Source organism: Coenobita brevimanus, chromosome 97 (assembly GCF_032717465.1).
Source record: "Coenobita brevimanus isolate Jiangsu-jjx chromosome 97, ASM3271746v2, whole genome shotgun sequence".
NCBI lineage: Eukaryota > Metazoa > Arthropoda > Malacostraca > Decapoda > Coenobitidae > Coenobita > Coenobita brevimanus.
The window spans coordinates 41869100-41885098 of NC_137050.1; the positions used below are offsets into that span (position 1 = coordinate 41869100).

At 43.1% G+C, this 15999-nt stretch overlaps 1 protein-coding gene across 1 annotated transcript in view; it reads right to left on the reverse strand.

Moving 5' to 3' along the window:
- Nucleotides 1-15205, reverse strand: part of LOC145413673 (UDP-glucosyltransferase 2-like) — a 195394-nt gene extending 180189 nt beyond the window's left edge. The window contains exon 1 of the mRNA XM_080283330.1: nucleotides 15084-15205. Within this exon, the coding sequence (XP_080139456.1) occupies nucleotides 15084-15088 (5 nt within the window). The 5' untranslated portion in view covers nucleotides 15089-15205. The remainder of the gene's footprint in view (nucleotides 1-15083) is intronic.
- Between the last annotated feature and the right edge of the window lie 794 nt (nucleotides 15206-15999).

The following is a 15999-nucleotide window of genomic DNA, read 5'->3' on the forward strand; positions in this document are numbered from 1 at the left end:
AGTATCATCTGCAAACAACAGTACAGGGAGTTTCCAAACACTACCCTCTCTCACCAGGGCCACTCCAACATCCACTACCCTACCTTCGACCTCTTTTATTACCCCATCCATGTACAGATTGAACAACCATGGAGACATGACACATCCCTGTTTCAACCCAACCTTCAAAGAGAAAAATTCACTCAGTTCACCACCCACACGCACTGCAGCCTTAGCACCATCATACATACTCTTCACAGCATTCAACAACTTCCCATCTACTCCATATATTCTTAATACTTTCCACTATCCTTGTCTATCCACCCTGTCATATGCTTTCTCCAAATCCATGAAAGCCACATACAACTTCTTTCCCTTATCTAGAAACTTTTCCACTAAAGATCTAAGAGTTAATATCTGATCTACACAACCTCTTCCCTTCCTAAAGCCTCCCTGTTCTTCTCCAACTAATTCCTCTGTTCTTTCTCTAATTCTGTCAATAAGTATCCTACCATACACTTTTCCTATTATACTAAGAAGACAGATGCCCCTATGATTACCACACACTTCTTTTTCCCCTTTTCCTTTGTACAAGGGGATAGTTATACCTGACTTCCAATCCTCCGGGACTCTACCTTCCTCCCAGGCCAATCTGCACATTTTCCACATCCATTCTACTACTATCTCTCATCAATTCCTGGGTCTTTCCCCAATTTACCTTTCTTCATTGCTTCCACAGCTTCTATCCTTCTGATTTCTTCCTGTCTTCTCACCTCCCTCCTTCTCCCAGCCATTTTCCAGCCACTTATACTCGCATTACTTCCATCTTCTATGTTCAACAATTCCTTAAAGTGTTCTCTCCATCTGCTCACTTTTTCTCCCTTCCCCACTAGTAATCTACCATTTTTATCTTTCACTCCCCTGCTAACTTCACTTCCACCCTGTCTTACTCTTTTCACCTCTTTCCAGAACATTTTCATACAGTCTCTCCACTTTTCACTCAAGTTCCTTCCAAATTTCTCATCCGCTCTCTTGTTACTCTCCCTTACTAATTTTTTCACCTCTCTCTTTCTACATATAACTCTCTCTTCCGCCTCTCAACTTCTTCCACACCCCTATTTCTCATCCATTCACTGCATGCTTTCTTCTTTTGTGCCACAGCCTGTCTCATCTCTTCATTCCACCACGCTGTTCCTTGCACCCCCCTTCGTCTTCTCTTCATCCCACACACCACATCACATGCTGCACATACTTCTGTAAATATCCTGCACACACCTTCCACGTCCCCCATCTGCTCCAATTCATATTTGCCCAATCATTCCTCCACTTCTCTCTTATACTCTGCCTTTTTCTCATCCTCTTGTAACCTTTCCACTCTCCTTACAAATACTCCTTCTTCCCATCCCTTCCTTCTTCTATTTCTCCATCCTAATTGGACCTTGTTTCTGGCCACCACCAAGTAGTGGTCAGAAAGTCCACTCCCCCAACCTTTATAAGCTCTTGCATCCATTACACATTTTTGCATCCTTTCATCCACACACATAAAATCAATCATTGCTTTCCTTTCATTCAGTTCACCACCCACCATTCTCATCACTCGCCATGTATACTTGTGGATCATCTTGTGCCTGAAGAGGTATTGGCTATCATCAACCCCCTCCCAGTACAAATGTCCACTAATGCACTGCCATTCTCATCTATCTCAGCAGGCACACCCCACTCACCAACTATTCCATCCACCTTCACATTCCCTACTTTACCATTCATATCACCGATCAAAAACACTCTCTCATTCCTTCCAAACTTTTCCATGCACACTTCCACATTTGTCCAGAACTCTTCTCTCACTCTGCTTGCACGATCTTGCGTTGGCACATACACACACACAATTGCCCACATTTGTATTCCAACTTTCAATCTTACCCACACAATCCTTGACCCAACTGATCCATACTCTCTTATGCTCTTCTTCCATCTTTTACTCACAAGTATAAATACTCCTTCTTTTGCCCTCTCATTCTCACTTATTCCTGCACATATACCGCATCCATACTCCCATTCTGTCACACTCTCACCTCTCCATTTCGTTTCAGTTATTCCGCATACATCAACTTTCGCACCCTCAAGCACCTGGACAATCTCTCTCTCTTTCACTTATTCTGCTGATTGCGTGCTGCTGACTGAAAAGCAACAGGATAGGCGACTTAAGCTGCAGTATGGCATGATTGATGTCTATGCCATGATGCCACCTTTGTGTTGCAGACAGTTCCAAGCCAAATCTCACAGAGACAGGGAGACACAATCTAGTTTTCTCAACATCTAGCTAGTAAACGACAAAAAAAAAAAAAAAAAAAAAAAAAAAAAGAGAATACTAGCCTTTAAACTGACAGACACCCATAATATAATGGTGGCAACAGTCTGCAGACCAACGAATCCTCCGTTTAACACCATTCAACTTTATAAAACTGCCACTTCAGCAGTTTCGGAAAAGTAACCCATAATTCAACAGCATGACCGTATGGAAGTTAAGAAGTCACTGCATGATGGTATTGTGATCCCTACCCTGACGTATGGAAGCGAGGCGAGGACATTGCAAGAGGGGAACAAGTCAAGAGTGAGAGCAGTGGAAATGAGTTACTTGAGAGGAGCATGTGGAGTAACGTGGAGGGACAGGTTGACAAATGAAGAAGTGAAGGAACGTTGTGGGGTAGATGTGGATGTGGTTGAAAAGATTAGGAGAAATACACTGAGGTGGTTTGGACATGTGGAGAGAATGGAGAATGAAAGACTGACTAAGAGGGTGTATGTAGGTGAGGTGGAGGGAGGGAGAGGGAGGGGTAGACCGAGGATGAGGTGGAGAGATGGAGTTGAGAGGTATATGAGGGAGGGGGGGGTGAGTTGGGGGGAGGGGAGTCAAATGGTGGGTGACAGAGTGACTTGGAGGCGTTTTGTCTGCGGCCACCCTTTGCGGGATTAGGGCGTCGGGCTATAGATAGATAGATAGATAGACTGTCCTCTGTACCCACCTGCTTGTGAGTCTCCTCATTTCTTTGGAGAAATACTTTAGCAGTTTACTTAATACTTCTCAAAATATCGTGTTAATTCGCAATCGAGATCTGCACATCTAGCAACACTTCCCTCTACATTCAGTCAGGCGTCTTCTTCCCTGCCTCTGCTTGTCTTCAATTGGGTGGGGCTCTCAATGCACCCCTCCCATAAGTTGCACCATGTTGGCTGTCCTCCATTCACCACTCACTCCAGTTTGAACTCTCCCCTTATCTGTTGACTGTTCTACCAGGTTCACTTCACAGCAGTCACAATCCCCTTGGTGTCCGCTGACTTTTCTTGATATTGCCCAACACCAAGCCATTCTCTTAATTATCTGTGGCCAGCCCAACTGTTACCTACTCTCTGGTGGACTCTTCAGTCAAAGTGTGCTGAGTTCCAGGGTTCAGTGGTAGAGTTTTCTTATTTTTATTCTTGGAAGTAAGTGACCTGTGGACAAGATTTTTTTTTTACGAATATTTCCCGTTCCCGGCACTGATAATTTTCTTGGTACTGACCATGGCTCAGTAACACTTCCCAGTAATTCCAGCTCCACCACCAATTTCCTGCAAATAGTAAGCTTAATTTATCTGTATCCTTCATTTTTTCAAATTTTCTGATTTTTCTTGTGTCTCAACCGTAAGCATTAACTCAGTAAATATTTTTCATTATTTATTGTTGTGGTTTTGATTATATTTCTTATAAATTTTGTAAACATTTTACTGTTTTCCCCATAAACTTTTTGTCCCTTTGTTTATTGTTTGTGTTTTTTCCTCTGTGTGTTTATGTTCCCCTTCTTCTAGTCAGTACCGCTGACTCCTATTGCTACACCTCAATCAGTTCTTACTGATGATGAAAATCTGTTTCCTGCTCCAGAAAAAAAAAGCCCCTTATAAGTAAAAATAAAGTCCTACAGTTTTGCGCAGTGGCAATAAAGAAACAAACATACTCTTCCCTTTCTACATCTCCGACCTTTACCACAACTACATATCTTATTACTACAACTCCTCTTCCGGAATATTCATATGTCATCCAGGGATATCATCCAGATACCACACCAGATGTATTCAATACTTCTTCCATGCTCGACTCTTTTTATTCTCCTATTGCTCTACCATTACCCAATAATACTTACATCTCTGTTACTATATTTTCTGCTACTGCTTCTCTTTTACTGTCCCTAATTCCAATATTCCTTCTGTAATTGATTCTTGTTTTCCTGCGTCTGCTCTTCCACTACTACTACCACCACCACCACAACCGCCACTACTATTACTACCATTACTACTACCACTACTACTACTGCTTCTACTGCTACTACCACTACTACTACTATTACTAGTACTACTACCACCACCATAACCATCACTACTACTACTAGTACTACTACTACTACTGCTGCTGCTGCTACTACTAATTTCTTCCACCATGGTTGATCAAATTTAGACAGTCGTAGACAACACGAACCATCCAAAGTACTCTGACCTAGAGGGTAACATTTCATTTTTATTTTTCATTAATGAGGCTGACAATGACTAGCCAGGAGAATAATTGGCAATGATTGGATGAAAATTTCATACTTAAATTTTGTTAAACAAATGTTTTAGTCGTTGGATCTTGTGTGCGTTGCGGTTTCTTTGGTCAGTTTACGAAGTACGTCTTTTCCCATTTCTATGTGGGGTCCATATGTTTCACCAATCTTCGCCATTGATCTCAGTTTTGGATGTGGCCGGTTTTTACTTCCAAAGCTTACCTACTGTACTTATCTGGGCTTGGGACTGGCATTTAGATTTTTTATGCAAGGAACAAGGGACAAAGGTCAGAACTCTTGATTTTTATCTCCCAAGAAAAAAAAAATAGATATCAATAGAACCGAATTCAAGGTCCGTTCTTTCAAGGCGCCTGGACACATTGTGTTTAAAAGACTGTAGATCATAGGCAGTAATAATACGGATAGAGAAAGACAGTTCCAGAGTTGACCTGTTGCAAACATGAAGCACAGGCAATAACTCTTGCATCAGAGAGTTGGGCAGAAAAGGAATGCAAGTTTGCCGCTGGACAGGAGCTACGTGCCCACTGTATTGGTGGAATACAAGCAGACATTTCACAAGAACAGTGACCATTGAAGTAGAGAGCTATTTTTCTATCTATCCATCTATATACCTAGGCTGCTTTCCCCAGTGAAAGGGAGGTAGCCGAGACAGGACGACACACTCCCCATTTACTCATCCATTCAAACACAGTCATTCGCATCTTAGCCCCAAAGGGGAGAAGGGACAGATCCTCACTGCACCACACCGCACAAGGGTCATCTGCGCAGTGCAATCAGTGACATCTGCAGCAGGGCCCGACAGCAGAGCTGGTTTACCCCTGCCACATCATAACAGACCCATCCTCTTACCCACACCTGACCTGAAGTAGAGACAGAAATGAAATAATGATGCAACAGTGCAGCGAAGAGACAGGGGTTACTGGAGCCAGTAGGATGAGGAGAGTTATTTGGATGAAGAGCTTTTGACTCCACTTTATTGAGAAGAGCCATATGTGGAGACCCTCCCCCACACTCTAGAGTTGTACTCTTCACAGGACGGAATAAAACCCGTGTATATAGTCAACAACTGTGCTGGGGTAAAGAAGGCATGAAGTCAGCTTGGCACACTTAACCTTTTGGAAGCAAATTGTACAAGAGAGGTAATATGATTTTCCAAAGTAAATCCCAAGAGAATGAAACCCCAAGCATGTTTTACCCTTCGTTAGTCAGGTGGGGTGTTTTGGCATCCCAATTTTTGTTTTAAAGCTCATATTTCCTAGCAGGTAATTCGAATATTTCTCTCTGTTCCAGTACTCTCCTGATTCAGTGAGGGGAGGGAGCATGTGGATTGGTTTAGTCCTGCCTCTGGTGTAGTGAGAGAGAGGGGGACTTTCCCCCTTCCCCCTTGGGGTGTCCAGTCACCCCATCAAACTAACCATTTAGATCATATTTTTGATATAGATTGATTTTTTTATCTTTTTTTTGCATACTGTTTATTATTATACTGATTTTAAAAATCACAAAATGTATTTTCCTGTGTGTGTGTACTTGATAAATGAGATTTGAGTCCATTTGTTATTTTTTTACTGGTATTATAATTTACTGTATTTTATTATTAACCCGTGGCGTCCCATCGACGTTCTTTAACATCCACACATTTTGTCACTGCCAATCCCGTCGACGTACATAAACGCGAAAAAATTGCAAGGTCCCTAACTTGCACAATGTTCAATTTTCGTGAGTGATTATTGGTACGTATACACGTGACACCTTCCTCTACAAGATGCCAGGCAGGGACAATGCCTTACCCAGCATGACCTCCTCCCCCCCCCTGCATGCCATTGTCTCAGCAATTCACCTGTTATCAGTGACCTGGCCAGTAGAGCCATGTCATGCCACGGTACGAAATTCAGGGCCAGAGTGATTTCCCAGTCAATGACAATGTGGAGGACAAACTTTACAGAGCATTAGAGGAAGAAACAGTTAGAAATGATGATCAGGTAATGTGGCAAAAAAAGGTCAGGTATTAGTGAGTGAAACAATGCTTATAATGCCTATATTACTGCTTGAAAACCAATATACTCTTGTACTACATATAAATTCGTACCAAGTAAATAAATAAATACCGTTTATGAGTGGTGTGAAATAGTTATCCTCCCATAGAACTCGTTTTCTTTGGTGCCAGCCTGATAGAAAACCCAGTAAGGTAAGGAGGTACTCCTACCTGTATCGAGTATTTTAAACGTCAGGTGAGCGACTTCTCTATGAATTTTCGATGTTTCTCACCAAAAGCGAAGGTTTGAGCCAAAAAAATTTTTTTCCTAAAATGGTCGGGATTGGGGGGAGTCAGTGGTGGAAAAGTGGTCGAGATGGGGCGGGTTAATTAATAAACACCACCTACAAGGCATTCAATCTTTTTATTAGTGATTGCAGAGATATGCTGAAGCAGTAGTATGAATATATTTTACATGATAGTAACACTCCATGTATTTTTGTATTTGGGTGTTGTAACACCCCACCGGACTAACCACGTTTGAATACTCCACAGGACTAACGAAGGGTTAAAGGTGATGCAAGATTGAGTTGCGTATTCTTAAAAATTACAGAATAATCTTGCAGTCAAATGATGTTATAATGAGTTTTTAACATATTAAAGACACGATTATGTTCACTTCAATCAGGAACATGTGCCAAGTCAGACAGTGGGTGTGCCGTAGCCTCATCCCTTATTTCTTGAAGTAACTGCTGAGATGAATGCTGTGAAATAGAAAGATGAAGGTTGGAGTCATAGGCTTTTGAGTGGATAGAGTTAAACATACACCTTAGAAGTACGTTGATGAATAGAAGGACAGCTGGTGATAGGACTAAGCTCTGGAGGAACATCAAGACTGATAGGTCTACGAGAAGAACGGAGGGCATCTACAATAGCAGCTATAGAACGACTGGAAAAGAAGCTAGAGATGAAGGCACAGATGCAGCAGAAGGATAGAAACAGTAAGAGTGGGGTTTGGAAATTAAAGATGTATGCCATGCTAAACCTTTGAGATGTCAAGTGTAATGGCAAAGTTTTTGCTGAAGTCCCGAAAGGGGGATGACCAGCAGTCTGAAAGGTGAGAAAATTGCCAGTATAGCATACTGACGATCAGAAAGAACACTGTGATAGGAAAGGTGCTTTAATTTTTCTTTTTTAGAATAGAATTTAAAAATCTTTTGATATACGGGATGATAAAACAATTTTGCAACAGTCAGAGGGCTGGGAATGGTCACGTATCTTTGAGACAGGCTGAATGAGAACCAACTTACAGCAGGAAGCAAAGGTACAGGTAGTCAGACAAAGGCTAAAATGTTTACCTGGGAAGGGTGTACGAACAGAAGCACAGTTCTTAACTCGCCCCATCCCAATCGATTTTCCACCACTGACTCCCCCCCATCCCGACCAATTTTGGAAAAAAAAAATTTTGGCTCAAACCTTCGCTTTTGGTGAGAAACATCGAAAATTCATAGAGAAATCGCTCAACTGAGGTTTTAAATACTCGATACAGGTAGCAGTACCCCTTACCCTGGGTTTTCTATCAGGCTGGCTCCAAAGAAAATGAGTTCTATGGGAGGGTAACAATTCCACACCACTCATAAACGGTATTTATTTATTTATTTGGTATGAATTTAAATGCAGTATGAGAGTATATTTGTTTTCCCACATTAATATAGGCAACATAAGCATTGTTTCACTCACCAAACACATCAACATACCTGACCTTTTTTGGCGACATTACCTGATCATCATTTCTGACTGTTTCTTCCTCTAATGCTACGTAAACTTCGTCCTCCACATTGTCATCAATTGGGGAATCACTCTGCCCCCGCATTTCATACCGTGGCACGACATGTCTTTACTGGCCATGTCACTGGTAACAGGTGAATTGCCGAGACAATGGCGTGCAGGGGGGGGGGAGAGGTTATGTGGTGTAAGGCATTGTCCCTGCCTGGTATCTTGTAGAGGAAAGTGTCCTGTGTATACGTACCAAAAATCACGCGCGTAAATTGAAAATTGTGCAAATTAGGGACCTTGCAATTGATGTGCATTTATATACGTTAAGAGGACCGACAGTGACAAAATGTGTGGACGTATATATACGTCAACAGGACACAGCGGGTTAAGGACAACAGGAGGGCCTCTATCAGGCACATATGTTTTGTTAGTAATGAGACCAGTGATGGAAGAAAATACATCATTTGAAGAATTTGAACCCCTAAAACATGGATGACTGCATATGCTGACCGAGGGTACTGGGGCCAAAAAGATAGGTGTCCACATAAGTGGTCATCCCGCCCACCCCCCTAACATCACACCCACACACCACCCGCCCTCAACCCCCCACACCGAACCCCCTGCTGTCCCCCCACAACCCAACCCCCAAATCCCCACTGCCCCCACATTACTCCCACCATTCCCAAACCCCACCATCACCCTATACCACACCTAAACCCCACCCTCCCACCACCCTCACCCGGCACTCCACACACCACCACTCCCTCACCATCCCCCCACCACCCCAACCCCCTAGCCCCTACCCTCCCACACCCCCCAACCACCCACACCTCCCATCCCCCAACCACCCACACCTCACACCCCCACACCCCAAACTCCCAACACCCCCACATCCCAAACCCCCCACAGACCCCAAACCTCCCCACCCCTCCAATCTCCACTGCCATCCCCACCCTTTTCATCCTCTACCCCCCTCCTCACCCCCCACTTCCCATCCTCACCCATTACCCCCTCACTCCCATCCCCACCTCCCCCAAGCATCCAGCCCCTATTCCCACATCATCCCACAACCCCCCCACCCCCCACACACCACCACCAACTCCCACAAATCTCTCACTATAATGCACCCGGCGATTATTCCTGACCTGAGCATGTGTCAGAATATCCCGGTGCCCTTCTTTTAGGGGTTACTGTCAGCCATGAGGAAGTCGGAGGGAGGAAGCGACGGAGTAACAGCACCGGAATCATCTAAGATGGATTTTGGAGGAGAAAGTCTGAGCAAAGAGTTCTGCTTTAACAGTAAAAGAAACAGCAACAGGGCCATCAAAGTGGAAAAGAGGAGGAAAGGATGCTGAGGTAAAGGTACCAGATGGAGTGGGAAGAAAACGAGTTGAAAACTTAGATCATTTCCTTTTTTTTTTTTTTTTTTTTTTTTTGAGGTTGAAGAACAAGCTTAGCATGTTTTAGGGCAGAAGCATAAAATAAATGAGATTCAGGGGTGGGTTGGCTCCAGTACCTTTTGTAGGTCCTTTCCTTGTTGTAGACAGTCTTAGAACAAGTGTGATTAAATTATTATTTTTTTTTTTTTGCATAAGTCACAGGATAAGAGAACAGAAGGTATGCTTCCATGCTCGAGAGAATAGCCTCCATAATGTGCAAGAGTCACTTGGCTCTTGGCCATGGAAGCAATAATCATTCCAGGGAAAATCAAAGAAGTACTACCTGAGGGGCTCCCAATCAGCAGCTTGAAAGTGCCAAAGCCTCCACCTTACGGGAGGGTCCACAGGCCTTACTGGAGCAGTAGGACAGCTGCAGCTGATAAGGCTGTTGTCAGAGGATCTCAACAGAGAGAAAAGATTAACACTGTAAGCAGAAAGGTTAGTTGTAAGGAAGAGGTCAGGTGTGCTTGAACTCTCTCCATGGCGGTCTGGGATGCAGGTAGGGTGGTGTACAAGCTGCTCTAGGTCATGAAAGATAAAATAAAAAAGGTGTAGTCTTGTTCACCAGGTGGATCAGTGAAAGGAGAAGAGCGCCAAAGATTGTGATGATCATTGAAATCACCTAGAATGGAGATTTCAAATAAAGGAGAAATTGATAGGATGTGTTCCATCTTAGAGGTAAGATAGTCAAAAATTTTTCATTATCATTAGAATTTCGGGATACGTAAACAGCACATACATTTAAACAGAGAATTACAGGATAGATGAAGCCAAAGCATAGGGAATTCAGAGCATTCAAGTTCAGGAACATGAGATTAAGGTATGTTGTTCCATACATGTACACAACAGCCACATTTGGTGCTGATGTGAGCTCAATCGGTAGAGAGGTGGCCTGCAGTCCTTACAGACCCAGGTTCGAATCCCGGCTGGGGCAGGGAACAGTTTAAGGATTTGAATTTCATTAAATCAGGCTTTACTGATCTACCAGAAGACCCACCGACATGTCGTAAAAATACCCCCGCTAATACCAATATACCAGTCCTGTATGAGACAGCCCTAGCATGTATTCAATATGGACGGTGGGTGTTAGCGCCGAAGTGGTGACATGTAGAGGTGTATGGTATGTAGGAGGACTGCTGGGCCTTGATAGCAGGCTGTGAAGCCTATGCCCAGAGTTGGACACAAAAAAAAAAAAAATAGAGAAAGTAGGAGGAAACAGAGGAATGTTTGTTATCAGTTGTCTCAGACAGTTGAATCTCTGTGAGGAAGAGAAGGTGAGTTTTAAAAGAGTAGAGGTAGTGTTCAATAGAGAGAAAGTTAGAGGAAAGGCAGCAAATGTTGCAGAAATTATAAAGTGAGTCAGAGAGTGGTTTCACCATCACACATGGTCGACACCGGGAGAGGGGTGGAAGGTGGATGCTTATATGGTATTTCCCCCCCCTGGTGACTCCATGGCTTGGTTTTAAGATGCCATTATATTTTTAAATTTGAAAAGGAAATGTAGTGTGTAATGTGCATGTAGTTTGGTGCTGAAATATAGGAACTTGTACTGGACAGCATGCTGGTCTGCTCTCTGTGATACTGAAAATCTGTGAAAGTTCAGCAAAGGGGGATGGTCAAAAGCTACTCCTGAGGGCTGATGAAACAGCCTATCATCTGTACTTTTCTTACACTTTTACTTGAGTCGAATTTGCAGTACAGGTTAGTGTAACTTTTCATAGTTTTCCACACTGAAGGGCCCATATCTTCAGTGATTTTATATTTCTTACTTATTATTAAATATATCTGTACTCTTGGCATGTTTCATTCTTCTGAGTCGTATACTTTGATGCACCATCCCACACACTGATGATTGTAACAGACAATATACATTACCATCAGCTTTCTCCTCAGTTGTGCACATTTCATGGTGTTTGTGCCACACTTTGCAATGCGCCTGCTTTTGCAGCCATGACTGCACACCATTGATGATAGAACTGTGTCAGGCAGGGTGAATCTCCTCTGCCCCATGTTAGCTGCCCTGTATGTTCTGTATTTCTACAGCACCTGGTACACAATATTGTACGAGAAGTCCTGCAGTTTGAGGAGTAGACTGTAGCAACAGTCGAGCAGGGCAGTACTCCCAAGGTGGATGGAAAGCTTATGACAGGGAGAGCTGGAGCTCCCGTTTCATCAGCCCTCAGGACTAGTTCCTGACCATTCTCCTTTGCTGAACTTTTTCAGTGTTTCAGTAACACAGAGAGTAGGCCAGCATGCTCTCCAATACATGTTTCTCTAACTGTCAACACCAAACTAAATGCACAGTACACACTACATTTCCTTTTCAAAATTAAAAAAGAAACATGGCTGTAGTAAATCACGCCTCGGAGTCCCCATGGGAGGGACCATAAATTCCCCCATCATCCACCCCTCTCCTGTAGATGCCTGGAACCACTGTCTGACTCACTTCTTCATTTCTGCAACATTCACGGCCTTTCCTCTATTTTTCTCTCTCTCAAACACCACTTCTCCTCCTCCAAACCTAACTTTCACTTCTTGACATAGGCTCAGCTATCTGAGGCAACTGACAGCAAACCCTTTTCTGTTTCCTCCAACTTTCTCTATACTCGTTTCAAAGCCAAAGGTGGCTATTGTCTGCATACGGTATTTGCAATTATTTATCTTGCTTTCGTGCTCCTGAACTTGATTATTCTGAATTCTCTACTTTCCGGAGTAGGCTTTCTTGTCATTCTGTAACTAAATATATCTGCAATGTTTACTTATCTCCTAATTCTACTGACTGAAAAATTCTTCGACTATCTTCTAAGATGGAACACATTTTATCCATTTCTCCATTCTCTGAAATCTCTATTCTATGAGATTTCAATGTTCACCACCACCTTTGGCTCTCCTCTCCTTTCACTGATCCACTTGGTGAACAAGCCTACATTTTTTCTATCCTTAATGACCTAAAGCAGCTTGTACAGCACCCTACCAGTATCCCTGACTGCCTTGGAAAGAGCTCCAACATACTTGACCTCTTCCTTACAATTAATCCTTCTGCTTACACTTTAAATCTTTCCTCTCTGTTGGGCTCCTCCAATCACATCCTTATTACCTTAACCCGTCCTATCGCTCCGGTATGGCCTGTGGACCCTCTAAAGAAACGTCATCTGTGGCACATTGGAGCTGCGGATTGGGAGGCCCTCAAGCAGTACTTCTTTGATTTTCCCTGGAATGATTATTCTTTCCATGGCCGGGAGCCATCTGGGTGTGCTTGCGCATTACTGAGGTTATTCTCTCGGGCATGGAAGCATACATTCCTTTCTCATATCCTTTGACTAATCCAAGAAAGCCTTAGTTTATTCACGCTTGCTCTAACGCTGTCCACAACAAGAAGAGGGCCTACAAAATGTACCAGAGTACGCACCCATGAATCACATCTTGTTTATGTTTCTGCCTGGAATCATGCTAAGTCTGTTCTTCGCTCCGCTAAAAATAATTTCATCCGTACTAAATGCTCTCAACTCTCCAACTCAATTTCTTCCTGCTCCTTCTGGCACTTTGCCAAAAACCTTTCTAACAAATTTACCTCGACTGCAGGACTTGATGGTGAAGGCAGTGAAGGTCATGGTGAGGTTGGTGAAGTTAAAGGTGATGGTAATCATGTGGTGACTAGATACATTACAATGCAAAATGCAGTGGAGATGGTGGTGGTGGAACGTACTCACCCTGCTCCTGGTCTTAAATTCCTTCTCACTATCTGCCCGTGTACTTGGTACTTCATGAATCAATGCTACTCTATCACCATCATCAACCTTGCCATTAATCCATAAACTACTGGGGTCTGCCTTGCTTTCACAGCTGCTGTCCTCAAACAGCAGTCTTTGCCAGAATGAACGGGTGACCGTCGCAACACAATAGCATGGACAGCTGAATGTGAGGACTAAGGTGGACAATTGGGCTGGGTCATGCGGTAGTAATTTCTCCCTCGTTGGTAAAAGGAATGTCATGCATAGGTGCGTGTGCTTCCTGCCTAGTTGGGCTTAAGGTAAAGGAAGGAATCAGGAGAAACAGAGTGACTTCAAAGAAGTTAGGGGATGACAAATGGGTTATGTTTATGCTGGCAGCCCAGGGTATATCTATGCTGTCCAGTGTCCACCTATTAGGCATAAACACACATTTGGTGGCAAGTGTTAAGTACGCAAAATTAAAAAATATCACAGGATCTTCATTGTCCTTCTGGAAGGACCATCACAGCTAAGGGAATAATTACTATATGAGTTGTATTTCTTGAGATTCACTAATATAATGCTGAAAATTTAGAAAGTACCAAATGGACCACAAAACTGTGTCAGGTGTGTGTGTGAACTGCAATGTTTTGGCATGAGGCTGTACAGCCACTAAGCACACTGAGTCGTTCCCGCAAGACATAAGAGATACAATCAAGTGAGTTTTCAGTGGAGCGGTATTGATGGACCACCCTGCATGTCATCGGCTAGAAACGGCAGGGAGCAAAAGTTATGGTAAAAATATGCAAGCTTATGAAAAGACATGCTGCCAGCACTCACGAAAATGTCCACCAAGGCCTAGGTGATAATTACGACTCAGGGCACACACACATTAGATGAATACACTGCCACTGAGCCACCATGGCACCAGTGAATTTTACTTTGCGTTAATTTCTGATAGAGAACAAAAAGAATGTAAGAAGTGACAGTACATCATAATTTGTACAAAGGAAAAGCATTGATCCTATAAGGTACTTATCCTCTGTCTGGTGAAGAAAATAGGGAAACTACTGCAGGTAAACCGATATGAGAAAGAATCTGTTTCTTTCATTACTCACTGATAACGTACAGCCAAGGACTCAACTAATTTAAGGTTTGCCTTTTAATCAGGAAAGTATCATATAATCATGAGTTGTCATGTAACACTATACTCTCATGAGACGGAAAGAATTTTTTCTTTTTATAGGAGATAAGCTGTTGCTATTAAGTACAGCCGAATTATAAAATCGTAGAACACTGAGCGAAATGAACACATCCAATTGTCTTTCTCATGCAGGCGTTAATTCTGTAAGCGATAATTACAGGAATCCCTTGTTAATATAGTTCTCATTATCTAAATGAAACAGCTCTAAATAAAACTTTCTGAATTACAACTCTACATGAAGAACCATGTTGGAGATGACTAAGCAGGAGCAGTCATTTATTAAAGCAGTTTCAGTACTCGGTGAAAAATTCACTTTAAAACACAGTAAACACTAATCCATCATCAACATTTAAAGGCTGATAAAGAATGCTGCCATTAGTAATAAAATAAGGAGTGATAGACTTACTTCATGGAAGCCGGGAAGGATGACACAAGGGTGACAGAGTGACCTGCATCGCCCAGTGCTGCAGACAGTGACCGGCACAGGTGGTACAGGCTGCGACTGGCCAATGGCGCTAACACCAGCACTCGATAAGGGGGTGCCAGGCTCTCTAACACTACCGAAGGTACCGAAGTCCCCAGATATACCAGCAGCACTGCTCCCAGTACATACAGAATCTTGTACATCTTGCAGTCAGAGGTAACTCCGCGAAGGTTAAAATTAGCTGCTACTTCACCCACACTCTTCACTTACAAATCCACGATCATCTTCACCTGGAACAAGAGGAAAGACTGTCATTGATTTTGTTTCTGGGGTTGAGTGACACTGTAGAAATGCAGTGTGGGAAAACAATATTAACGAACGGACAAGTTCAGGTGAACGTGGTATGGTGGTCAGTTGTCCTGCCAGGCCAATGCAGTAGCCTATATGGGAAGCCTTTGTGGTTGGCGTAGATATCATTAATGAGGAGTATGAAGTGGTGGTAACCAGAATTGCATTGCAAGGGATTGTGAGTGGGAAAGTAGTGGTAGGTGTTACTGGGTTTTGTGCCTGAATATGTGAAGTGGTGATGCCTGGGCAAGAGGACAGAGTTTTGTAAGTGGGAAGGGTGGCAGGGTGTGGTTGGAAGGGAAGGGATGTCGTGTGTTAGAACTGGTAATGAAGGAACTGCTGTACCTCTGGATTATCTGCATCTGTCTGTTACTGTCACTCTGACTGAAAGTGGATGGAGACCAAAAATATCACAAAGAGACTGATGTAACAAGGTTTGAGTTGTTTTTAGATGTCTATGGAAGGTTCATAACTGCTCTTATTCTCGCCGTGCATCGTGATGTGGCGTGAAGGACTTGTGATGCTGGTACTGTTCATATCCAAAGTGCAT